Consider the following 26,014-nt stretch of genomic DNA (forward strand, 5'->3'; position numbering starts at 1 on the left):
CTGTGGCAGGAAAAATGCTGGATTCAGTAGCGATGGGAAAAAAGCAACCTGGTGGCTGCTTAAGAATAAGATGAGGGTTTGTCTGTCCCACTTTAATCTCAATTTGTAAGTTAAAAGTTAGGGATGAAGCAGACTGAAGGGGTGATGGATATTGCATAATTATTGTAGAACATAGGAAATGCAGATTTCAGGTCCTTGCAAAGAGCAGGATGCTTCCCTTGCTGGCTGTTGCAATAGATATTCTCATTATGTTGTGACAAAAGCATATGTGCAAATTAGTGATATATGCTGCTAACATCAGACAGCTCCAGCAATCTCTCCCCATTTTCTTTTCCAGTCTTAAATTGGATCAGTGATTGGTTAGTGGGATTTTTGCCTGGCTAAGGAATAGGAAAGAGCAAGTGAGATTTATCACATAGCTCAAGGTGCACTTCATTTGCACTGTATTAGCTGTACTGTCTGATTAAAAGCCAGGGTTGGGAACACGTGTAAGAGAGAGCATCATATGCATGAGGAAGCGGGTTGCTGTAGAAACTCTTAACTCGGCAGCTCTGCACCAAAGACGTGCTGAATCATAACTGCCAGCAATTTGCTTGGCTCTGTCTGGTAGGAGTGAATGGTGTCATGTCCTGTCCTGTGCTCCTTTTGCCCTGGGTCAGCAGAGCCGAGCAGCAGCCCTGATGGCTTTTACTGCACACCGACCCCACAGGGGTTATGCAGGGATTCAATCTCTGGCATCTAAAGTGAGAACCAGGGGTACAATGATGAAGGAGCAGCAGTTAGCAGCAGCCCAGAGGGGCGTTTTGGGTCTCACAGGCACCCAAGGGTGTTTGCAGTGATGCCAGTGACATCAGGTGGCAAAGTTTCGATCAGAGCACAGCACCCTTCAATCAGTTCTGTACTGCTGAGCTCGGGCAGCAGCACCAGCCAGCCTGGGGGCTGAGGGAAGCCGGGCAGGCAGAGCTGCTGCTGGGTGTGGGATGCTGGGGGCAGGGTGCATGCAAAGGATGGGTGGTTGCTAACCCTGCACGAGTTGAAGGCGGTCACAAGGAGGACTCCCATCTCTTGCTGCCAGCAGCTAAAATCAATTCCATTGCACGGAAGATGTGAGGGAAGCTCCTGAAGAGGAGTCACACTGCAGCCGTGTGCTGCGCCCTCCAACATCAATCTGTCTTATTGGACTTATGGTAGCAGCTCGGTCCTGCCCAGACAAACTGCTCAGCAAATAAAAGCCATGCATCATTTCACCTGCATCCTGCTTGGAATCTGAGGTTGGTTGGTTGTTAGGGAATTCTCAAAGCGGAATTGAACTCACTCCTTGGAAAACAGAACAGGAGAGAAGAGCAGCTGCGTTCACAGCAATGTGTTGGCACACACAGGTTTTTGTGCTGAGCCCACCTCCTTGCTGGGAAGCTGGTGCTGCTTTCTGCATTTCGAACGGGCCGAGATGGAGTTGTGCAAAGTAGGAATGGGATCTGACTTCATCTCTTTGATAGCTTTCTCCTACACTGTTTCCTATTCACCTTCCAACCACAGAGCCCTGAGTTGAGCTGGTGGCAATCCTCATAAGCAGTAAGTTTTTTTCCGGCTGGTGGAAAGCTGATGTTTTTCTGAGCAGCAGAAGGGCACTGACTGCCAGGGGTGATGCAGCTTGTTGCTAAGCCAGGGTGGCACTCGTGCTCCCATCTGTGCACACAGGTCTCTGCAGCAGCACTTGGTGGTGCCTTCGCTGAGCCAAGCAACCAGCGTGCCTTCCTTCGTGCTGGAGGAGCACATTTGCAAGGACAGGGCTGGAAGCACACACACAGGCTGAGAGCTGGGCATGGGCAGCATCACACTGACAGCCTCACACCTTGGGACCTTTGCCCCAGGAGAGAGAAGGAATGTCACAAGATTCTGTTTTTACCTTTTAGGCTCAGGCTTTGGTACTCTGACAAGGAGCAACGTGGTTTATAAGCTGTGCAACCAAGTGCAATCAGGACGTGTGTCAGCATAACAACACTTTCCAAAACCTGCTTGGAAGCAAAGGGAGAAAATAGCTGCTAAGTATAAAAAAAGACAGAGCAAAGGGCCACGATCCACGCTCTGATCACGCTCTGTCTGTGTGTCTGTGCAGTGGAGTGGTGTGAATAGCTGGTGGAGATTGATAATATGCTTAAATGCTGCTCCTGCTGCTAAGCATTAGCATGGCTGCTTGACAGCACGGCAGAGGCAAGTCGTGCACACTGGGAAAGGCTCGACAGGCCATGGGGAGCTGCGGGGCTTTGGCTCCTCCAGCAACGTGTCAGCAGCCGAAGCAAAAACGCATTTAATCCTTTGGCTGCTGTGCCTTTGGGGGAGCTTTCCTGCGGCTTTGTGTTACAGGAAACAAGCTGTGGCTTGAGTCTGGGGGGTTTTGTTCCTTTTCAGGCTATCTGGAAGGATTATATTTTTAACAAAGGCGGTGGTAACGTGCTGCAGAGTCACGAAGCTGCCTCGCTGTTCTTTGTACATTCAAATGCCCAACTGTTGCGTCACCATCAGGCGTTTTCACAATCAGTGTTTTCGGTTAATTGTTACTGAAAAGGATCTCTGAGATGCACATTTCTGGGTGGCAGAGCCAACCTCTGGCCGTGCTGCTTCCTTAAGGCACAGGGATACATCCATCTGCAGCAGCTAAGCACTGCTCCCAGCACCACTGCAGGTGTGAGGGGCTTTGGGTCTCAGCTCTGTCCGGCCCAACCAGCTGTGATGGCAGCTCTGCCTCTCCAGAGCACAGCTGTTAGTCTTGTGTTGTTTAAGGTCATTTTATATTCCCTGGAAACAGTCTGGTTTTAGCAGCCTCTGCAATCCTAGCAAAGTGGCTTTGTGCTGCGTTGCCATCAGCAGTGTGAGAGCACAGCTCCCTTCCTGATGTCCACCTCCAACTGCTCCTCTCTTGGCTTCTGCTGAAACTTCATAGCACCAAGGAGCCCAGTATCCCCAGCAGCTCATAGCACAGAGCTTCTCATTGGGGCTGGAACCCCATACACCAGGGGGTGCCTGGCAGAAGGACATGGTTTCACACGGGGGAATTCCTCACCTGCTCCATAAGCTGGAGCCAGTCCATTGTGCTACACATCTAAAGCTTTTCCAGCCCACTGCAATCTGATGGGCTGACATGGGACCTTCGATGCAGTGCAAACCAGCACTCTGATTTCTGCTAGCCACGGGCTGTGCGCTCTGACAGCAGTTGTCCCAAGTGTCCCCATGGCAGCACAGGAAAAATGTGCCCTGAGAAGGGAGCATCCAGAGGGGAGCAGTGGCTGCAGACAGCGTGATGCTCACCAGCCACGAGTTGGGAATGCCTGTGGCGGTGGCTGTGCAAGTCAGAGCTGCTGGTTTGCAAGGAGCAGATCCCAGGAACTGCACAATACCGACAGCTGCTGAAAGGGCACTGTGAGTTCAGCAGCTGGAGAGTGTTTGATCTTTCTGCAGCTCGAGCCCTGCTTACAATAACCGTCTCAGGAGCCAGCAGATATTCCCCTTAAGCCCTTTTCGGTAACAGATACTCTTCAAAATGATATTAAAAAGGAAAATGTGCATCATACTCAGACAAAAGGTCGGGTCTTCCTCTTTCAAAAGCTCCTCCTGGAGATACAGCTGTCTGGGGGATGAGCAGGCACCAACCTACATCACTGCAGCTTTTGCTAAAGCACTGCAGCTGCTCTGTCTGAAACCACACACAGCCCAGGCCAGTGGCTGTTAATCAGAAATGCCAGTGCCACACTCATGAGCTGTGCGGAGCATATTCACATCTAGCCTTCAGCTTCAGAGGGCAGAATGCATCTCTGGGTTATCTGGGCTTTGGCTGAGGCTGGGAGCTCTTTGGGGCTTCTGTTCCTGAGCAGGTTTGGACAGTATTCCTTTGGGTTGAGTTGCTCAGGATGCCTGTGAGATTTTGACACAGCAGCTGCATTGAAGCAAGTGGAACTGAGCACTCAAACCTTCTCAGCGTGTATTGCAGAAGTTGTCCTGGCTGTCTTCCCTGCCTGGGGGAGACGTAGGCAATGGGCGTGAGGCAGCTCACCATTGCTGCCTGAAAATGATCTGTGTTATTTTAGTGGCAGTGCTGCCAGATCAAGTGGGACCTCAGTGAGTACTGAGAAGGATATGGGAAGACAGCTTTCTTCTCTCTGAGCTGCCTACAGAGAAGCTGCTGCTCATACTCCCCAGATAAAAAACAATGACCCCCTGTTGCACATAACCTGTCCCAACCCCTGGCCCAGGACAGCTCCTGTGAGCAGGTTTCTTATTCTAGAAAGAGAGGATGGAGCAGGGCAGCATGCATCAGAGGGAGTGAGTCACTACAAATGTTGTATCACTAAGGTCAGGTTTCTTCTGGGAGAGGATCTGGTAGAAGATTATAGAATCAGTAGAATCACAGAATCACTGGAAAAGCCATCTGAGATCCCCAACTCCAACCCCTGCCCATCCCCACCATGGCACCAAAGCACATCCCTCAGTGCCACATCCCCATGGTTCTGGAACACCTCCAGGGCCGGTGACCCCACCAGGTACCTCTCCAGGCATAAGGACATGAGAACCTCTTTCATCTGCTTGCTGAGAAATGTCCTGACTTCTCTAGCTCTACGGGAGAAATGCACCCAGGTGTAAGCACAGTGTAGCCTCGTGTTGGTGGGAAGCAGGTTGGAAGCAGCCCACCTGCTGCCCACAACCTGCAGCTTGCCTTGTCCCTCCATCCAGAGAAGCAAACCCACCACGTGGCCGCTTGGTGGGATGCAAATCTGGGATGAGTTGAAAGTAGGAGGGATGCAGACAATCCCACATTAAAGAATAAAACCGGTCCATATGTTTCCTCTCTGCTCTTTCTGCAGGCTGAGAGGTCAGGAAACACAAGGGGTCTTTTTGCCTCGGGAGCTGGGACTTGAGGTTTCCCATTTGGCTTTGGGTGCATGTGTGCAAACAAAGAGCAGCGCCCACTCCCTGGGCAACTATTCTTAGGATCTTGATTGCAAGACAATCACAGTGTTGTGCTGATGGATGTGAGTAATGGTTGCGTGATAGAAGGAAAAGTCTGCAGTTTTTGGGGGAGGCAGTTATGTGCTCTCAAAGAGCCTCAGAGGCAGCGACAGAAAGAGGAAACACATTTGTCCTCCTCTAAAGCAGTGACTGCACTGTGGAAGTGGGGCCAGACTTTGGTTCCATCCACAGCAATGTAGATCATTCCATGAACAGAATCAGCTTCAGCTGTTCACTTGCCCAACATCACCAGAACAGGGCCCATTTGACATCAGAAAAACAAATGTGAGGAGTTCTGTGGTTCCTCCCTCTCTGGGTACCAGCCTTGGGTGGAAAGAGCAAAGGGAGCCTGGCAATAGGATTGCAGTACCTCTAGGAAAACAAGCCATGGCTGGGAGGCTCTGCTCGTTGGGAACAGACAGCAGTGCCTGTAGGGGTGAATTTGCAAGTCAGGGAGAGGAAATTTCATTTTTTTCGAAGATCAGATCTGTAAAAAAACCCTCTTTCTTCTTGGATTCTGTGTTAGAGCTTAGAGAAGTCTGCCTTTCTCTGTAGCATATGGCAGCAGGATGGAGCACACAGAGGAATGAGGCTGTGATGTTTTCCATTTTCACTGTCCATTTCAGCTTTAGAAATAATGATCTGAAAAAAAAAAAAATAAAAATCAAGGCATTGTGAGTCTTTGCAGAGGTAAAGTACGAAAGGGCACCAATTTGGGGTTGGTAGAAATGGTTTATTTTCTTCTGTTGTAGAAGGGATCTTTAAAGACCATCTAGTCCCACTCCATGCACTGAACAGGGACATCTGCAGGTGCTCAGAGCCCCCAGGCCAGACTGCAGGGAGACCCTGGGGAAAAGGAAAAGGAAAGGAGAACAGGGAAGGAAAGAGGAAGGGGGGGGATTGGAGAAGAAGGGAAGGGAAGGGAAGGGAAGGGAAGGGAAGGGAAGGGAAGGGAAGGGAAGGGAAGGGAAGGGAAGGGAAGGGAAGGGAAGGGAAGGGAAGGGAAGGGAAGGGAAGGGAAGGGAAGGGAAGGGAAGGGAAGGGAAGGGAAGGGAAGGGAAGGGAAGGGAAGGGAAGGGAAGGGAAGGGAAGGGAAGGGAAGACTGTTGCTTTCAGCCCTGGAAGCTGCAATGTCTGTGTGTGCTGAAGCAACACAGAAGGCTCCTTTCTATAGCAAATAATGCTATAGTGAAAAAAAGACAGGCTTACCCTCCCTGACTATGGATGCATGTTTTTGTTACTTGGACAACTCGCTTTACTCAGATGAAGCACATCCTGCTCTGTGTTGGTTTTGCAGCTGGCAGGAAACACTGTGCTGGGAAACCCCACCTGGCTGAAGGTCCCTGGGTGGCTGCACTGTTCTCTGAGAATCACTGTGCTCTCTGCAACCGCTGCCAGTAATCCTCCCACCACTATTTATTGCAGTTTCCAGACCACCTGCAGGCCCCCTGAACTCTGTGTGAGGGCAGATTTGCAGCAGCCACAAATCAATATCACCTTCTGTTTTATGAATGGGGGGTTGGAGGGGGGAGAACAAAAGAAATGCAGGGAATTCATTTGGAGGCAGAGCATCCACAGGACGTTGTGGTTTGGGGCTTTTGTAAGCAATGATTGCAAACCTTGCATCTGGGAGTGAGGATTGCCAGCAGTTCTTTTAGAGAAGGTCACAGGATGCATTGATTCACTCGTGGGCATTGCCCTGTCCTCTTGTGTGCAACGTGCAGCAATGTTTAGGTTGGGTTTGGTGATCTTAGTGGTCTTCTCCAGCCTTAACAATGCTAAGATTCTGTGATCCTATAACTCTAGGTTGGGTCAGTCCCAGCTTGCAGAAAGGCCCCAGAGGAGGAGGGTCTGGGCACCGGCATCAGCAGCTCCATTGTCTGCAGGCATTCCCTCTGTGTGTCCGGAGGACAATCTGCTGGAACACCCATAGGGGAGCAATAGGAAGCTCTGAGATTCCACATCCCCTCCTTTCTTTTCTTCCCACACAGCCGTGCATTTCAGCCTCAGGAAATGGGGCAAAGAAGCACCGTGCAGATATCCTGGCCACCCGGAACAGAATGCAGAATTTGGGTACCTATGTTTGTCCACTGCTCCATCGTTCCCCATCCCCATATTCACTGTCAGATTTTCTGTCTCAGTTCCTGCAGTTACAGATTCAGGGACTGAAGGAATAATGGCTACTGGGACCCCATTAGGAAAAAAGAGTACTGTAAGATTTTTGGCCATAAGAGGTTTAAGAACTTCCACAGCTGAGTGAATCAGTGTCCCCTAGCTGACAGAGGATAATGGATTTAATAAATAGCTATGATTAAGTCTGATGTTATTTTTAAATAATTTCAAGAACTGTTACTCTAATCCCTCCGTGGTTGGCAGGAAGGATGCTGCTCAGCAGTTAAAATTAGTTCCCTCGCCTTCAGCCTGGCGTGCAGTTGCAGCCCCTAGGGCCGTGCTGGTGTGCTGGGGCATCTGCTTCTTCTGGACATCCACAGCTGCTCTTTGCCTTGAGAAGCACCCCCTGAAATGACCAGTGTTTTGGTCATGGTGGTGTCAGATGTGAACACTGTGTTTGCTCACCCAAAGAAAACATCAAGCTGAGATGTCCCACGGCACAGTTGGTCTTTATCAAACAGAGCCAAATTTCCATATATGTGGGAGCAAATCGAGCCACCTCTGACAGGTTGCCTTCCTCCAGGTGCCAGCCCATCGCCCTGCAGGGACACAGCACTTGGACCAAGGGCCACAGTGTGTTGTCACCCATCATCAGTGACATGTCTCCTTGTCCATGGCACTGTCAACCAAAGTGATGGAAAGTGGTGCCTTCCCTTCCCTTCCCTTCCCTTCCCTTCCCTTCCCTTCCCTTCCCTTCCCTTCCCTTCCCTTCCCTTCCCTTCCCTTCCCTTCCCTTCCCTTCCCTTCCCTTCCCTTCCCTTCCCTTCCCCTCCCAAAACCCAGCTGCAGTGCTCAGCTCTGTCATAGCTCAGCAGCAAGGCAGGGATAACAATAAATCCCTTCTCCCACCTTCTTGCTGCATGTCCCCATCAGACAGACCGTAACGGACAGGGGCTGTCACTTATTATGTGCTCATTTTGTGCTGAACACAACGCAGCTCTGATCGCAACTCCAATGGGGGCTGCACCAACCGTGGGGCTGCAATGAATCCCCAGGGCTGCAGTGGGGATGGTACCGGGATGCAGGGATGGCTGTGGGCTGTGCCAGGAAGGCTCATCCCAACCCCACCCGGGGAATTTCCAGGCTCTATCCTACACGTGGCTCTGGGCATGGCATGCACATATTCACTGGGGTGATGGGGAGGTGTGAGCTGCAGGGATGCCAATGCTGGCTTCTTTCCAATCTCAGGGCTAGGCTTATTAAAGAGACATGACAATAACACATGAAAAGTCAGTCCTTTTTGGGGGGGGCTTAAAAGAGCTGCCACTGTTCACCATCCCACTGCCATGCAGTGTTACACTGGGAGCAACTGGGCAAAGGCATGTGGGCTGCAAGGGAGCAGCAAAGCTCTGTGCCAGAACCACAGCTTCCCTACCTGTCACCACGTGGATTTTCAGCCTGAGCACACACAGCTGAGCTCAGGGGACACTGTCGTGTCGATTTAGGGTTTTATCTCCTTTCCTCTCCATTAGCTCTGATACCCTCTTATTAGGCTGCAAAGAGAACCGTTTTCTCCTCCAGCGGTTGTCCCCTTTCCCACTCGGCAAATATTGATCTGCCCGTGTCCTCAGCACGGGGTGAACTCAGCACAGCCATGTCACCTCACATGCCATCGCCCATGGGGCCAAGGATGGAGAGGAAGGGACAGCAAATGATAGCCATGTATTTTTCTCTCCCATCCTTTCTCTCCCTACAGCAGCAGTGCACAGGGCTGGGAGCTGCAAATGCAAACCAGCTCTGGGCTGAAGCTGGTGGGGGCTGATAATTGAATGATTTCAGCCCCGGCTGAAATCTGATGGACTTGGGAAGATCGTAGGACCCTGCTGGGTTCTCCATGCTGCCCCAGCCCAGACAGTATAAGGATACCCCCAGAAAGCCCACCATAATAATGCTGAAGTGGGCAAAGTGCAGTGCAGTGCATGAAGAAGGTGGAAGATATAGAGGTGATGATGGAGGGGAGAGAGGAATTGGAGGAGGTGTCAGGGTAGCCCAGGTAGGAAAGCAACTCAGAGAAGAATCACTGCTGCTCCAGGTGCACCCAAATTGCTGCAGCAGGAGCAGCTGGGGCTAATGAGGAGGTCTGGGGAGAGCCAATGGTCAGGGCCAACCTGGGATGTGTGGCTCCACTGGGGCAATAAATAGGCAGCTGAGGGGTCTGGGGGCAAGAGAGGGAGGGTTGAGGGTGAGTGGTTTTTTCCTTTTAGTGGTGGGGGCCTCTACTGCCTGTATTTTGATGTGTGCTCTTGGTGGTATGTGACTACTGTGAAAGCATGCTGGGTGAAGTCATGCTTTGCTGCCTGCTTGGAGGGCTGCCTTGGTCTCATTTGGGTGCATGTTTTATGTATGCCTCTGAGGTTTTTTGGTTGCTTTTGTTATGATGAACTTAGAAGCAATGTTGCCTGTCCTGCTTATGCCTCTCACCTGGGGTTACATTAGATGTGTTTGAAGGGGGTCTGTTTCAGCTTGGTCATGCTGTGCCAGTGCATCACCTGATGCCTCTGCTATGGGGATCTCTGGGTTGTGAGGTGGGATTTGGGCTAGGATGTGGCTGCCTCTTTTCAGATGAGGCTCTGAGCTGATGCTTCCAGGAGCTCTTGGTGGCCCTGCCAGGCTTAGGCTGTCATTTGGATGCAGAGCTGGTGGAAGGTGTTCCTATCTCCCCAAGGAGAGGCATGCCCTGCTTCCTCATGGGGTCACAGCTGCAGCTGTAAATTTCCCAGCACTGGTATTAAGTGGTGGTTTGTGCCTATACTTAGTTTAGAGGCTGAGCTGTGCTGTGTGTGGATCCCTCTGAGCTCTGCTGAGGGTAAAGGAGTTGACATCATTCTTGCTGGGAGCAGCAGACGTGTGGGGTTGTTGTGGTGTCCCAGATCCTCAGGGATGGAGGTAGTGTGGCTGTGACCTCACTCTGCCCTGTGCTGCCCCCAGAGCACGTGGAATCTTTCAGCTGGCAGCAATCCTTGACCTGCCAAGATGCCAGTCGTGCACGAGCATGGTGAGAGAATGAAGAGGTTCAAGAACAAGGGCAAGGACGCTGCAGTAAGTACAGACCCCGTTGTCTGTGGCACCTCCTTCCAGAGCAGTGGGGCCAGCTGGAGCCTGTGTGAGGGCTTCTGAATACTATTTACCCTCAGATCTTAGTATAGACTGAGGGATGCTTCCATAGCTTCAGAGATATGGTGTGGAGCTGCTGGGATGTGGTAATAGTGGGATACAGGCTTTAGGTGGGTGGCTCTGGGCTGTCAGTGCTGCCAGTATCCTTGGGGAGGGTGGATGCAGATACTTTGTGACCCTCCTGGCTGTGGCAAGGAGTTGGCCCTACTCCCTGTAGCAGTCCTGGGGTTGCAGAGTCAGATCTGGCATAGGGATGAGCTGTGGGGGGAGCTGGGTGGTGCTGACATGATGCCCTGTGCCCCCAGGCCCTGCGCAGGCAGCGGGTGGAGGTGAACATTGAGCTGCGGAAGGCCAAGAAGGATGAGCAGATCCTGAAGCGCAGGAGCATTTCCATTGTCTCTCTGGAGAAGAGCCCCTCACCAGCAGAAGAGAAAAATGTGGTGAGTGCTGGGTGTTTGCTCCTGTGTGGGTCAGTGCAGCACGTGGCTGGTGCAGAGCATCCCATCTGCTCTGGGACTTGGGCCACCACCACATCCAGCTCCAGTGACCTGGGTTAACTGCAAGGGCTGGATACAGGGACTAGGGAGGGATTTAGGTGCTCCCCAGTCCTCTTCTGTGCTATTTTGCATGGAAACGTGTATTGCAGCTTCCCTTGATGGCAGGTAGAACTGGGTGCAGCTCCAGGCACTGGAGCAGTGTAATTACTGTGCTCATGGCCCCGTTATGGTGCCAGGGACTCCCCTGTGTTTGATTACAAGGATCAGCTGCCTGGAAGGCATTTGTGGGATTCTCTTCCTCTGTCTCATCCTGAAACTGCATTGCATAAAGAGCAGACAGCACCTTAGATATGGAGCAGTGATTGCCTTAGGTCTAGACAGCTGATTGAGTGTGAGATTACACCTGAGGGAGTCCTGGCTTGGAGTTCTGACTTGCTGTCTGACTCTGAATCATCCCAACACAGATTGTTCCACTGTCTTTGGAGGAAATAGTGGAAGCTGTGAATGGGAGCAATACCTCGCTCCAGCTGCAGGCGACACAGGCAGCCAGGTATGCTGCTTAATGGGAGGGATGGGACTGCTGTGGGGTTTTGGGGCAGATGGCGTTGTTCCTGCTTGGGGGGGCACTGAAGGCATAATAAGCTGCACTGGGGAAGGAGCCTCCTAGCCCAGGGGAATGGGGTCCTACAGAGTGCCATGCTGGGCTCTAGGTGAAGCCAACTGAAGGGTTGGTGGTGCCTTCTGGGCTGTGCTGGTTGCAGACACCTGAGGTGGATGGAAAGGAACCAGGTGTTGGAGGCTGGGTGAGAAGCACTGCTCTGCAGTGGGAGGTGGCTGAACAGGGCTGTCCCCATGTGAATCCATCAGCAGGGATCTACCCCCATGGTCCAGGAGAGGCTGCATTGCAGCTGGGCTTTTCCTGGGATAGATCCCTGCCGTGCAGTACAGCTGGCTTTCTGCTTGATCCAGCTGAGCCTGCCTGTGGCTGGGATGTCCTGGCAGCACCCTGAGCTTGCTCCATAGTGAGATCTGGTGGCAACACAGCTCTAAACCATGGATTCCCTCCTCTGCCAGCATAGGTGTTGCAGCTGGGATTCAGATCTGGCTGAAGTGCTCCTTCTAGCTGTTCTTGGCTAGATGAGGGCCTTGATGGTGTCCTATGCAGATGGAGCCTGATGGCTATGAACTATACTGTGCTCTCTTGCAGGAGGATCCTGTCCAGGCAGAAGGACCCCCCTCTCAATCAGATCATTGAACTGGGGATCATTCCTAGGCTGGTTGAGTTCCTGTCCCGTACTGACAATGCTGCTCTGCAGTTTGAAGCAGCCTGGGCACTGACCAACATTGCGTCCGGCACCTCGGAGCACACCAGGGCGGTGGTGGAGGGAGGGGCCATCCCTGCCTTCATCTCCCTCCTGTCCTCCCCCCACATGCACATCAGTGAGCAGTCTGTGTGGGCGCTGGGTAACATCGCAGGTGAGTGGGCTCCCCATGCAGGACTGGGTTAGGACATGGACATGGTCACTGCCCCACCTGCTGCTAGGGTGATAAACAGTGGTGGTCCTTGAGATGGGCCCATCTCCCTGCAGCTCTGTCTCCATTCTGTGATTCTCACAGCCTGGCAGCCTTTCCAACCCTGGGTTGGTCCTGCAGGAGGATTTTGACCAAAGCCAAATGTGAGAGTGTGTCTTGCTGGGCTGGTCTAAACCACCAGTGTCATTAGCAGGGGGGCTCTGGCTGCTGTTGGATGTTGCCTGTCTTGTGATGTATCATAAATAACCCTCTTTATCTGTGCAGGTGATGGTCCTCTGTACAGAGATGCTCTTATCAATTGCAATGTGATTCCTCCTCTGCTGGCTCTGGTGTCACCTGTAACTCCAGTAAATAACTTTCTTGTTCTTGACTCGACACTTCTGATCACTTGGTAATGGGTGAATGGTGATGTGACTCAAAACAGCTGGATGGGACCCTTGTCTAAACTGCTCTTAATGAACCTAACCCTGAATAAGATGCCAGGCAGATGCATTTCAAGACAATGCAAAGACTTAGTCAAAGCTTTCCCATCCAGCTTTGACCATCTCAAACTAGGACTGAGTTGCAATTGGCACACAGGGGACTTGTATATGCATGCAGAGGGCAGAACTTGTCCTTCTGCTTTCTCCTGCTGTGCCGTGCTGCAGCAGGGCCTGCCCCACAGCTTTCAGGGGAAGAAGAACCTTTTTAGAGTGGTGTGAGGTGGGCTGCAGCTCTGAGAGCTCTAGCAGTGGGATCGATGCACCCAGGTGTCCCACCCTGTGTATGGTGAGTGCTGTGTGCTCTCTGTAGGCAGAAATTCAGCCTTTCAGGGTAGGGCTGAAAAAACACCCTCTGGGCCTTCTGTGAGTTTATATTGCAAAATCTGTAGAAGAATTCTCTGGCCACTCTTGACTCAGCTTTGCCTTGGGGAACACTGTGAAATGTCACAAAATATGACAGTCCCATCCCCTACACACCTTGGTGGCTGTGATGCTCTGCATGGAGCTCTGCTGCTCTCCTCCCTGGAATGAGAAAACTCAAACCCTTCTCTATGACAATGGGCTGCTAATATTGAAGTAACACACCCTTGATCTTGTCCAAAGAATGCTCTGTAATTTGTCCTAGGGACCCAGCAGTGAGCTGTTCAGTGCCTTTGTTAGTCATAGTGGCTTGTCATGCCACCAGATCTGAGGTTATTGGAACTTAATATTGGAGAAGGAGGAGGGGAGATCTGCTCTTTCATCTCCCTGCTTCAAACAAGCCTCAGCCCTTATTAAAGAGGCTGCTCCTGGCTGATAACATCTGCTGCTGTAGAGCAGTGCTGGTTGCACCGGAGGGCTCTGCAAGGAGGATCTCACAGCTCCCTTGTCTTCCAGGTTGGGTTCCTGAGGAACATCACATGGACTCTGTCAAACCTCTGCAGGAATAAGAACCCATACCCACCCCTGGAGGCGGTGAGGCAGCTGCTGCCCACCATCATCTGCCTGCTGGAGCACGAGGACAAGGATATCGTCTCTGACTCCTGCTGGGCTGTGTCCTACCTGACTGATGGCTCCAATGATCGCATCCAGATTGTGGTGGAAACAGGGATTCTGCCACGGCTGGTGGAGCTCATGGGCAGCTCTGAGATGATCGTCATGGTAGGGAACAACTGATCATCTCTGGTCTCTGGCCCTTTGTAGGGGCACCTGGGGAGGGGGAATGAGCAGCTCCTTGCTGCCTGTGGTCTGCTGCCGCCTCACTCTGCAGTTTTGCTTGTTGCTGATCAAGCCAACGCTCTGTTCCTTCTTGCTGTATCTGGGAAGAGCCTGTAAAGCTGTTTAGATCAGAACAGGAGGCTGGCAGGTAGGCCTTTAACCACAGCAGTAATCATCCATGGGACTTCATTTGAAGGATCAGGCACTTAGTGAGGGCTCTTGCTGGTCTTTCTGGTGTGCATCCCTTGAGATAAGATTTCTCATCTCCATCTGCTCTAATCTCTGTCTAGACTCCAGCTCTGCGTGCCATTGGGAATGTGGTTACAGGGACTGATGAGCAGACCCAGGCAGCTATTGATGCTGGTGTCCTGGCTGTCCTGCCCCTTCTCCTGCGACACACGAAGCCAGCTATACAGAAGGAGGCAGCGTGGGCACTCAGCAACATTGCAGCTGGGCCCTGCCAGCAGATCCAGCAGCTCATCACCTGCGGACTGTTGCCACCTCTGGTGGAGCTGCTTGATAAGGTAAGGGGATGGGGACAGCTCTGTGCACATAGGGGCAGTGGTCAGCTTCAGTCTTTGCTGCTTTGTTGTGAGGTGCTGTGCTCAAGAGCCACCTGATCAGTGTTCTGTGAAGCTGCTGGTTCTGAGGAACAGCATGAGCACTGTACTTTAGTACATCTGCATGGGAAAAAAAAAAACAGCTTGGAGCTGGTCTTGGCGGCTCTGCCATGTGTCCATCCAGTGTGAGGAAAGCAGGCCAGTCCAAATTGTGTGCAAAGATTGGCTCTCCTCACCTGGCATCTCAGCCTGCTCTGAGGGATGCTGAAGTCTGGGAACATCTTCTGTGCTGCTTTTCCAGGGGGATTTCAAGGCCCAGAAGGAGGCGGTGTGGGCAGTGGCCAACCTGACAACTGGCGGCACTGTGGAGCAGGTGGTGGAGCTTGTCCAGTCTGGGGTCCTCAAGCCTCTGCTCAACCTGCTTTTGGCCAAAGATAGCAAAACTATCCTGGTCATCCTAGATTCCATTTCAAATCTCTTCCTGGTAAGATCTTGTGCTGTGTCCCTTCACTAAAGGAGCAGTGAGGTGTGAGAGGGATGCTTGCATGGTGCAGCTGGAAGAGATCCTCCCCAGCAGTTAATCTTGCAGGATTGAGACTTCATGCCTGACTTGTTCTTGGGTCCTTCTGGGTTGCCCAAAGGGCTTGGCATGATGAAGTTCCTGAGCGTTTCTCCTTCTGGAAAGGAGAGGATGCACTATGCTAATCACCAAGCCATATAGAAATGAAGGTCTTGGAGAAGCTAGATGGCCCTGGAGTTCTGCAAGGGTCCAGGAGCTGTTTCAGTTGGCAGCAAAACCACAACACAGTGATCCAAGAGGAGCAGCTCAATATATACTGCAGTCATATTCCAGACATCTCTCCTGAACACAGTGCAGACCCTTGTGTTCCTGCCTGCAGTCACTTGATGCTTAAGTTCAGGGCTCTACAGCATGGACCACCTTGGCCCCATTACTGATGTGGATTATACTTGCCTCCTTTGTTTGTAGGCAGCTGAGAAGCTGGGAGAGACAGAGAGGCTGTGTCTGTTGGTGGAAGAACTTGATGGTCTGGAGAAAATTGAAGCCTTGCAAACCCACGAGAACAACATGGTCTACCGAGCTGCTCTGAATATCATAGAGAAGTACTTTTCTGGTGAGGTATGTGAGCTCTTGTTGCTGTTTCATTGAAAATGAGCTGTTGTGTGCTGAAGTTGAAGCACATCCTCTACAGATGCTGAGATAAGTCCTTAGGTCTCTGCTTGAATGGGGCAGTTCTTATAGCTTACTCCCTTTACTTTCTGTAGAACCCTGATCTGTGAGCTGACTGTTGTGCAATAGAGATGCTTTGATAGCATCTTGCTGCTTGAATTTCCAGTGGCATCAGCTAGCATCACTGCAGTTGCTGATATGCATTCCAAATGTGGGGAGGCTTCCTCTTTCCTGGCTGGCTTGTTGCTAGGAAGGGCAGCCTCCTACTCACTGATAACTGTGCTCATGTTCCTTCTGGATTACTTGACTCTTATGTTAAGCTTGTGGAAAAAGTATAGGACCTCAACTAAGAGTCACAAGGGAATTCCATAATTGTCACAGATCCATATTTGGATCCAGCCTTGTTCTCACAAATTGGGGAACACCAGAGTAGAGGCTTACGGTGGTCTGGCAGACCTCAGAGCTGAGGTCTGAGCTTTGTCTGCAGTGTTTTAAACAAGCAAAGATGCAGACTCGTTAACTGATGGCTGCCAACTTCCTTCTAGGAGACTCCTGATCTGCAGCCTGGGACCGATGAGGATGGGCTGTATAACTTCTCAGTGGAGAAGCAAGACTTCAACTTCTGAAGATGAAGCGTTGCACAGCTCCAACTTGGTGGGTGGAGGCTGGGTGTCCTGACCAAGAGGAGCAGAAGTGTATAGTCCTTTTACATTTGAAACTTATCAATAAATTGCACTTGTGGATTTGTACTTCTTGCCTCTATTCCTTTTCTCTCATACAAACATGTGGAAAAATACGGATTGGAGTTCTTGGATGTGTTTTCTGTGTGAGACATTGCCTTCCTGCTGGAGAACAAGGTGTGTAACTTGTTAACTGTTTGAGTCAAAAATGCTAAGAAGAATGTATTACCAAACCCTGCTTGGCCTTTGTGTTTGTGCTGTGGCTCCTGGGCCTCCCTGCAGGATAGAGGGCATTTCTCCTCCAGGCTGTCTAGAAAGGAGGTGGCAGAGCTTGTGCTCTGTATAAGGTGCACAGCCCTGAGTTTGCAGGACATAGCTGACTGAAGTGCTGGAGTTGCTGAACTGTGGAGTGATGCCAGGATTTATTTCCTGGATCTGACATTATGAAGTGAAAACCAGCATAGCACAAAACCTGAATGTGCTCTGGGGATGAGTGCTTGTGTAGATCCTTCCTTTGTGCTGTGGGCTAGCACAAAGGGCTCTGCTGCCAGCACCACCTTACATTGTGCTGCTGATGCAGCATCTGGAAATGATTGGATTTCAGTGGGTAAGAGGAGCCTGAGGTACATGCTTCCTCAGTGTAAATGGAGATGTGGACCGGAGCTGGGTTCCTGCTGCTGTCCTGCTCTTCCTGTTCTTGGGCACAGGGCTGTTGTGTGCTGATGCTCTGCTGACTTACAGCAAGCTAAAAAGGGAAAGGTCAGAGCCTTGGGGCTCCTTCCCTGCTCACCTGTGTGAGGCTGCTGTAGATAAGTTGTGTGCTTTCACCTTTGCAATGCTAGGTTGAAAGAGATGTGTCCATGGATGTGACCCTGGGTTGATGACGCTCCACTTTCCAAATCCAGAGCATCTTCCCCTTCACTGATATGAACTTTAAAAAAAAAAAAAGTACTGCTGACTGAAGTGTCCTCTTTCCAAACCGAAGAGGAGCTCAGTGATAACTGCTGTACTGGAGATGTGGGAAAGATGCTGCTGGGGCCCATGGAGGCCTGTGTGTACTGCATTAGGATCTGATTAGGGAGAAAGAGTTTGTAGAGGGAAAGCAGGTTCTCTTCTAAAGCCTTACTGTTCATTTCACAGTGCCACAGGAGCACCCAGGGACTTCTCCAGCATTGCACAGCTGTGTTCTGCAGGTCTGGCTTTACAGGGGAAGTCAAAGGGGGTTTTGGTGGCGGGGAGCTGTGTGGCCCTCTGCTTTCAGGACTATTGGGTGAGCACTGGCTGCCTGGCAGCATTTGCTGCCTGGTCTGGCTGTGTGTGCCCTGCAGGGCCGTGGCATGGGATGGGGTTGGCTCACAGCTTTGCCTCGAGTTAAGTTCAGAGGCTGCTCTGTGTTTGATGGGGTGCAGATTTTATGGGGTCTGGCCTTTGGTGGTTTCATTTCTGGTAGCAAACCAGGAAGGATGGCTTGTGGGATGCATTTTTGTGGCTCGTAAACGAATCGGTGGGCTGGTTCACATCTTATTGTGCCCCATTCACCTCCATTGACTCCCGTGCTGCTGTGAGCACGTGTTCACCGCACCGCATCCATGTCCTCCTGTACCCAACAAGGCTCTTCTTTACTTCCTTAGCCAACAAACTTTCTCAGGAAAGAATATGGGAAACAAAATAATTCCGGAGCCATCCATATCAGTGAACATCACTTAAAGCAGCTGTTTGTTAATTTGGCGTATTTCTGAATTGGTAGGTGGGAAAAGCGTCCAGGAAAGCTACATTCGTATATTTTGTCCGAAGTAAGCCGGATTTCAGTGAGGTTAAGGTTAAAACAGCGATGTTTTCTGTGTGAGGTTAACGCACTACGGGGGCACCGGGGTCGGAAGGCGGGGGGCTGTGAGGTCGCGGTCCTCCCGCACGCGAGGGGGCGCCGCACTCCTCCCTCAGAGCGCGGCCCCGCATCCCCGACCTCCTCAAGATGGCGGCGCCTCTCCTCCCGCGCGCTGACGTCACGCCCCGAGACGCGGGGCGGGGCCGAGGCGGAGCGGAGGCGCTGTCCGGGCCGGGTCGGGCTGGCGGCGGCTGAGGCGGGCGGGCGGCGGCGGCGGGTCCGACCGCGGGCGGAACGCGGAGAGAGCGGCCGAAGATCGAACGGGCCCGCATGGGGTTGCGCGGGGCCGCGGGTTGATCTCGCCGCGAGGCGCGATGTCGAACCCCGGGACGCGTCGGAACGGCTCCAGCATCAAGATCCGCCTCACAGGTAAGAACGGGGCGGAGGGGCCGCCGCGCCACGGCGCGCTGCTCGGCGCGGAGGGGCCGGGGGGGGAGGGGCCGGCGGGCCGCCGTGTGCCGCCGTGTGCCGCCGTGTGCCGGGCCGCCGTGTGCCGCTGTGTGCCGGGCCGTGGCGCCGCGCGGGGAGGCCGGGCCGTGGCGGCGGGCCCAGCCGTTACCGCTGCTCCTGTCCCAGCCCTGGCGCTGCTGTGTTTCCGAGTTATTTGTGTTTATTTCCCTTTTTTTTGTTATTATCGTTATTTCCCCTCGCGGCGCTCGCTGCCCACCCGCCCTCTGCGGTGCAGCCGCCGTGCCCTCGGCTGCCGGCGGACTGAACGAGCCCTGAGCTCCGGCAGCTTTGTTGAGTTCAGCCCCGCCGTGCCCTGTGTGCGTCGCGTTGCTTGCAGTGCTTTCGCTCTGGGTCGGTTGTTTTGTCTCTGTGTTTTTGCTTTGTTTCCCTTTTTGCTCTCCTCCTCGCTTGCTTCCTCCCCCAAACGCGACTTCTGCAGTCTTTGCCCCGAGCCAAACGAGCTCCGTGTCTCCTCACGAGGGCTGCGTGCACGCATGGATAAACCAATTCCTGTTGCACCCTCCGAGGTCTGCGTTAGATCTTCTGAAAGCTGCTCCGGCTGATGCTGAGCTGCTCTTCTAACGGGAAGAGGTGCAGGTTCTGCTTCTCAGAGCTGCGGGGTGAATTATTAATAAATAAGGCCCCATCCGACCTTTCAAAGGCAACAGGTGGATGCTTGGAGATCTCGGTGCTGTGGTTCATTCAGACCCAGGCGCTGGCATTGATCTCTACAGAGCTGTGGCTGTGAGATATTGCCAAACAATGAGACAAATGGCACGAGGTAAACTTCAGTTCCAGGTTAACTTGCTTCTGGTGTGCGCTGCGATCGCTCAGAAGCCACTCTTCAAAAAAACCCGGTTTGCTTTTAATCCTTTCTTGGTCCTGTGCTGCTCGTGCTTTAGAAGGCTGCAGTCGGCAAGGAAAATGTCGATCTGAAAATCTTTTTGGACACGAGAAGGCTGGAAATATTTTTAGGGCGTATAGATGATGTTTGATCTGAAATTAGTTTTGTGGTGCCGTGTGCTAAATGTCAGATCAGTCACTGATGTGCCTTATTTTTATGCCAGTCAGTCAATAAAAATGCTGGGAGTTGAGTAACTCGTGCTGTGGTTGTGGTTGTAGCCCTTCGAGCGGGCGGGTATCATTTAAATAACAGATAGAAGCTGTTGGTTTTAGTTGTAAGAGTGAACGCAGCATCAAAGTGTTCTTTGCCTTTTAGCATGCACTGTTCCCTCCTAGCTGAGAGCATTTTGTGCAAGAGGCTGAAGTTTCAGTTTATTGAGCAACTTGGTGGATTTTCTCACTCATCTTTTTTTTTTTTTTTTTTTTTTTTTTAATTAATTATATTGGAGAACTCTGCTTGCTCAAACACATTTTTGGTTTTTACAAGCACGCAACCTGGGTGGTATGACAAAAATTGCTGCATTTAATCAAAAATAAATTGCTCTGGGAGAGGTTGTTTCCCTTTGGAGTTGTTAGGAAATGCTGCATCCTAAGCGTGGCTGGAGATTGCTGGCCTGCCTTACCTGCTCCAAAGCACTGCAGGTAGCGTGGCTGCTGTTTCCTCATCTGTTCTGCTCTTGGGAGGTTTGAGTGGTGTTAATTCAAGGCACAGAACGTCTTCTGTTACGATTTACTACCTGCATTGTGTTTCCTGTGATTAGAGACCATTTCTGTTTTGCACTACTGGAACAGGTTGCCCAAGGAGGTTGTGATGCCCCATCCCTGCAGGCATTCAAGGCCAGGCTGGATGTGGCTCTGGGCAGCCTGGTCTGCTGGTTGGTGACCCTGCACATAGCAGGGGGTTGGAACCAGATGATCTTTGTGGTCTTTTTCAACTCAGGCCATTCTTTGATTCTATGAAATACTACTTAGTCTGAAGACGACTGTGAACATTAGGAAGCAAATGATGGTTGAATCTTTCTGCTTTTTTTTAAAGGCATCTTTTTTCTTTTTTCCTTGTTTATTGGCATGGTGTTTGTATAAGCAATGCATTGAAAGTATTATAGTTAGGTGAATATATTAGAAACTGTCATCCAGCTCGTACAAAGTGCTGTCAGTCCTAGCCCGATTTTGCAAATTGCAATGAAGTAACACATTCTGTTTAGGAATGAAAAAATAAACCAACACCTGTAACTGCACATAACTTGGATGATGGATTAAAATGACTGCAGCCTCAAACACACTCATCTCTCCTTATACCTCAGTTTCTCCAAAAGTATGTGCTGAATTCCCTTTGTTTCCACTGGAGCTTTCCCCACTGCTGGTGATACAGCAGCCAAGGATGTTTATGGCCTCGTCTCACTGCTGGGAGCAGTTCTAGGCAAAGTAAGGTAGAACTTGTCATTAAGTCTGTGGTCTCTTTGTATCGGTGCTGTCAGCAGGGCAGCACAACCATGACAGATGTCTCAAAAAAGAGATGGGAATAATGAAGTGAGCACTGTGGGTATTGTGAGTGCTTGAGGAGTCTGCTCGCCATCTTCTGGGTCAGGGAGAAATGCGGTCCAAAGTCAAAGGGGCCTTTGTGGAGCACGTCCCTTTTTTAGCTGATGTCCTCCTCTAAAACCTTTGTTTGCTGCTGCAGTCGCTGCTCCCTGGGGGAAGTTCCAAAGGGTTTATCAACTCCAAAGCGTACACGCTTCTTATTCATACTGTTATATCACCCAGAAGTACTCGTGAAAACTGCAGTCTCACTGTGCTGGATCTCACAGATACTCTTGTTCCAGGTAACTTGCATGTGGAATTGGAAAGGTTGTGGAGAAGTGGACTAAGAGTGCAGTTTTTCTACCAGAATACCTCAACGTTGTGTTCTGATTTCATCGGTATGGCTTTTTCATCAGTGTCGCAGCAGAGGTGTTAACAGCAGTCTGGCTTCTGCTGCTGGAGAGGAACTGAGAAAAGATGGGAAAGGAAAAAGCATTCGTTCAAATGTTACAGATCGCTTTGGAGTTGGAGCAGGAAGGGGAGAGGACCTCGTGTAGAAGTTCAGCCCATGGAAATGTGTAGATGACAAAAGCAGCTCCTTTAGCAGAAAAGCAGCAGTTGGTATCACAGGAGAGTGCAGTCATCCCTCAGATAGAAAAGGCATTCCTCCTTGGCAGCCCCAGTGTAGGAGGTTGTTGGGCCACTGTTTGTTATTGTATCTGTAGAGGTCTTGAACAGAGGGCGAGAGGAAGGAGAGCTTGATGTCAGAAATGTCGAGGAGGAATGAGGAAGGTGATGAGGAAGTGCTCGGTTTGCGTGAGGTGAGCACATTCACAGGCAGTGTTTGATTTCTGTAGGAAAAGTTGTGCTTAGCAGAGGCAAAGAAAGGCACAGAGGTGGTGAAGTATCTGAAACCCCACTTTCATTTCCCTGTACTTAGAGCAGCTTAGGGAAGTCCCATCTGCAAAGTGCTTGTAAATGGCTGGCTTGGGCTCATTTTGCAGACATTCACTGGTAATTTAAGGAAAGCATTAAAGAATACAATGGCTTCAAGTACAAAGTAAAATACTATGTTTCTTTAAAAGCTATACGCTTCAGCTTGTTATGAAGGCATACGTTAAGAAGTGTCACAAACGTTTCCCTTTCATGACTAATGTAGTATTGATCGAGTCAGCAGAGTTAACCGACTGATCAATAGCAGCACTAATATTGGCCACCCAGACAGTTTTATGTCCTGTGCTCAGAAACAATGGCTATCTGTGCAGGTCTCTATATCAAAAGTAGTGAATACCTCGTGGGCTGTTTGTGGTTTTATGTTTTTATGTTAGAAAGAGACCTGGCTGCAGTCTGATGGTGAGAGGAGGCTAGGCTGGCCAGCCGGCCATTTTAGTCTGTCCTCACATTTGTGACTGCTCAGGGGCCTGCTGATAGGAATGGCATGGAGCAAGGGGAACTTCAAATAAAAATTAAAAAAAAAAATCTTGCTTTCATGGGGAGAGCAACCTTTGCAATGGGCAGCTGGCATCCTTGAGCTGCTGGAGAGGGAACAGGAGCAGACGGGTGGGCTGTGAGTCGCTGCCTTTGTCTCTCCCAGTGCGTCCAAGCTGTGCCAGCACCATTGTCCTGGTGGAAGTAAATTGTCTCCAAAACGTTCCCTCAGGCAGCGAAAGTAGAAACAATAACTACTTTATTCCTAACTTGAAACTTTATTTTTTCAAACTGGGTGCCTTCTTATAAAGGAATGTAATTTGGAATGCTGTTGTGGAGCTGCTTAATGATTTCTTATTTAATTCCTTACAGCGTTCTCATCCTCTTCCTTAAAAGGCTTTATCGTGTTATAAAATTCTGTAGCATTACACCTTCTGTGCTGTAAAATGGAGTGATCTCCCAGTGAGCTTCATACTGGGATGTTGTCTGCTGGTCCCGACCTACTGACAGCCCCAAAGCAGCAGCCACCAGTGCCCTGCAGGTAGATAGGAGCAGTTGCTCTGCGGCTGGTTCCTGCTGCTGGCCTTAGCACTGTGTGTGCTGGAGGTTTGTCTGGATTGCCGCCCGACTTTAAGCAAGTCCAGTTGACATGTTTAAAGTTGGATTAGTCTGGTTAGATTACTTGCTGCTATTTATGGTTCCAGACTTAAATACTCACCCGGCTGCCTTGTTCGTTTGGTTGAAAGAGCGTGATAGGGCAGATTGGTGTGAAAAGATAAGGTTAAATCCGAATGTTTGTGAAGCTGAGGTGTGTACGCTTCAGAGAAACCCATTTAAGGTTTGAGTGCAGAGAATATTAAAAAAGATTTTAAAAAAAGAGACTGTTCTATGTGCCAGTGTGTTCTGTGAGTGAGCAGTGAGACCTTTTCTTGATGGTTTTTTCCATCTCCCAAACCGATAGAAATGTTACTGTGAAAAGGGCCGGATTCCGCAATATTGCTGGAAGCTTTTATCTGTATTAGTGCCTTGATAATTTGCATTTTGGGAACCAAACACTGATGCTGATTTATGCTCTCAAAGTGAAACAAAGTTGTATTGCCACGATATGAAAATGGTTTGTTTTTTCCTGTACCATGAGTTGGTTTGGGTGGGCGAACGTGTCAGTGAGATGTGAAGTCTCAGGATATTTGCTGACAGCCACTGTGTCATTTCTCCTGCTGTGACCTGTTTAGGCATTAGGGTACGTGCTGAGGTCTCGAGTGCAGCCCTCACTGCTCCGGCCAACAGCAGGACATCAATGGTGAGAGCAGCACTACAGCTGGTTGACTGCCAGCAGTTTTCCCTCAGTTCCATCTCCCCTTCTTTAGCATGCACATTAGAAAGCCTGCAGTTGGCCATGCAGCTGGTTAATGCAAGCACTCGTGTTACTGCTGGTTGTGGGGAAGTTGTGCTGCTTTCAGATAATGGTGTTTCAGGTGCTTACAGATGAGTTCCTGCAGGCACTGCTGCAATAACTTAAGATGTTATCTCCTTGCTTGTCTGCTGACCCCCCTTTGCCAGGAATTTGTCACTCACTGCAGGGAACTGGTGGAGGAAAACCTGGAGATGAATTATGAGCACATCTGTGCAACTTCAGCTGCTGAAATTGAGTCTTTATCAAGAATTTAAACTGAGAGGCTGGACTTTGAGAAGCTAGGGTATGAGTGTGTTTGTCTTCTGTTGGGAGGGGTTCAGTTTGGAAGAGAAAAGCAGAAAAAAGAGAGCAGTGATTTCCTGAGCCCTGCAGCAAGCTTTGCTGGAGGTGCTTGTTGGTATATATCAATTTGTAAAAGATTTATCTAAATATTTGTGATAGCAGGAGGAACCTGCCTGTCGGTTGGCTAAAGATGAGCCAGTGGGTGACAGGTTAAGATGTTACACTGCTTATAAACTTTGTTTCACGTCTCTTGGAAAGGCAATCTTGCAGTTTTTGAAGGGGATCCCGGGTATGTTTCTCTCCCGTTTCCATCTGTCATCCTTGTGGAAGTTGTAAAATGCAAGGAGAGGACGGTGGGAAGGAAAGTGTTGGAAGTTTTTCCTTCAATTAGTCTCATGAACTGGCAACTACACTGGGAATACTTGGGGATCCTGGAGCTGGGTGATAAATGTGACGATGCTCTAGTTGAATTGGCAGAATAAGCTCGCGTGCTGTTTGAGAAAGAATCTCTCCACGGGGCTGTAATAGCTTGATGCCTTCCTCTTCACTAAGTCATTTTTGTCAAGTTAAAGGCCAAAATTCAAACTGGCTTGTTGTCAAGGACACTAAGCACAGCAGGCAGAAATCCCCAAGGCTACCCAGTTCACAGCGCAGAGAGACGGAGCTGGCAGAGCACCATTTGCTCACTCTCCCCTCCCCCATGAAAAATCCTTTTTTTTTTTTTCCCCTTTTTTTTGCAGGATATGGACACCATTATGCATACTAATAGAATGTAACAGCGACTATTTAAATGGGGAGTTTGTTCATCTCTCTGGGGGTGAAACAATGTTGGATTGTTGGGGAGCTGCAATGTGGTGACCGCGCCGCTCGCCCCGCCAGCTGTGCGCACCTCCTGCAGCTGCACCTTGTCTCTGTGCACCTCGCTCCAGGAGGCTCCTAATCCCAAACCGTGCCATTAAGGCTGTAAGAAATGCTGGGAAACCCTGGGGAATCAAGTGTGCCTTCCAGCTTTCTGTTTTCTGCTTTGTTTCCTTATTGTCACTGAAGTATGCACTGCTACGCGTCGAAGAAGGAAGGGCGACGTTAAAACACATGATTCACTTCTGGTTTTGGTGACCACTGGGATGCTTCAGGAATGAGTATTCAGGTTCAGGTTTAGCCATGATTGTTATTTCCTTCCAAATAGTAGACATTTCTTTCCCAGGAGGTTAAGAAGAAGCCCCACATGAAGCTGATTAGATGTCTCTGTTGCAGAGATACCCCGATGTTTTCTGATCTTGCAGTCATCTTCACTTCTGCATTAACTCCTAGTGGATAATGATATTTTGGAAGAAGTTGCAATTTTTTTCCTTCAAGTTGATGAGGTCTGCCTCGGTACATTTTAGTATTTGGAATAAAATAGTATTTTTTAATGGGTGAATTAGAAGGAATAGCATTTTCTTTGTCATTTCCATATGTTTGTGTTTCAGTCTTCCATAAAAATCTGTTTATTTCCTCTAATCATTGGACTACAATAAAATGCGTGTCTTCTTATCAATTCAAAGTTTATTTTGCAAAATTAAATTTGAGTGTGTTAAAGAAAACCTGTTCTTCTAATTAATCTCCCTCATTTCCAAGGTATTCTTTCAAAAGCTCTCCATTGTGATTTTTCTCTTTAAAAGTCAGAACTCCTTGAAGATAGTTGCCTTTCCCTTTATTTTGAATTG

The 26,014-nt window shown here is 50.2% G+C and overlaps 2 protein-coding genes across 6 annotated transcripts in view; both read left to right on the forward strand.

Annotated features, from left to right (window-relative positions):
- The first annotated feature begins 9,330 nt into the window (after nucleotides 1–9,330).
- On the forward strand, nucleotides 9,331–16,815 carry KPNA7 (karyopherin subunit alpha 7). 2 transcript variants are annotated; one of them, XM_031606701.2, is made up of 11 exons: nucleotides 9,331–9,355; nucleotides 10,102–10,212; nucleotides 10,593–10,727; nucleotides 11,249–11,334; nucleotides 11,992–12,260; nucleotides 12,582–12,664; nucleotides 13,676–13,939; nucleotides 14,287–14,520; nucleotides 14,858–15,040; nucleotides 15,545–15,694; nucleotides 16,291–16,806. In XM_031606701.2, the coding sequence occupies exons 2-11, from the start codon at nucleotides 10,147–10,149 to the stop codon at nucleotides 16,369–16,371; spliced, it is 1,551 nt and encodes a 516-aa protein (XP_031462561.1). In that variant the 5' UTR covers nucleotides 9,331–9,355; nucleotides 10,102–10,146; the 3' UTR covers nucleotides 16,372–16,806. The 2 variants fall into 2 exon arrangements, with proteins under 2 accessions (XP_031462561.1, XP_090007543.1); XM_090151417.1 differs by lacking the exon at nucleotides 9,331–9,355 and having other exon boundaries at nucleotides 10,147–10,212; nucleotides 16,291–16,815.
- Nucleotides 16,816–18,452: 1,637 nt separating this feature from the next.
- The window catches only part of SMURF1 (SMAD specific E3 ubiquitin protein ligase 1), a 43,007-nt gene continuing 35,445 nt past the window's right edge, over nucleotides 18,453–26,014 (forward strand). For 2 of the 4 annotated variants that reach the window (XM_031606843.2, XM_031606844.2), the window contains exon 1: nucleotides 18,453–18,679. In XM_031606843.2, the coding sequence (XP_031462703.1) occupies nucleotides 18,625–18,679 (55 nt within the window). In that variant the 5' untranslated portion in view covers nucleotides 18,453–18,624. The remainder of the gene's footprint in view (nucleotides 18,680–26,014) is intronic. The other 2 variants (XM_031606845.2, XM_031606846.2) reach the window with 1 other exon arrangement.

Source organism: Phasianus colchicus, chromosome 16 (genome assembly GCF_987193195.1).
Source record: "Phasianus colchicus chromosome 16, bPhaCol1.hap1.1, whole genome shotgun sequence".
In the NCBI taxonomy this organism is placed as follows: domain Eukaryota; kingdom Metazoa; phylum Chordata; class Aves; order Galliformes; family Phasianidae; genus Phasianus; species Phasianus colchicus.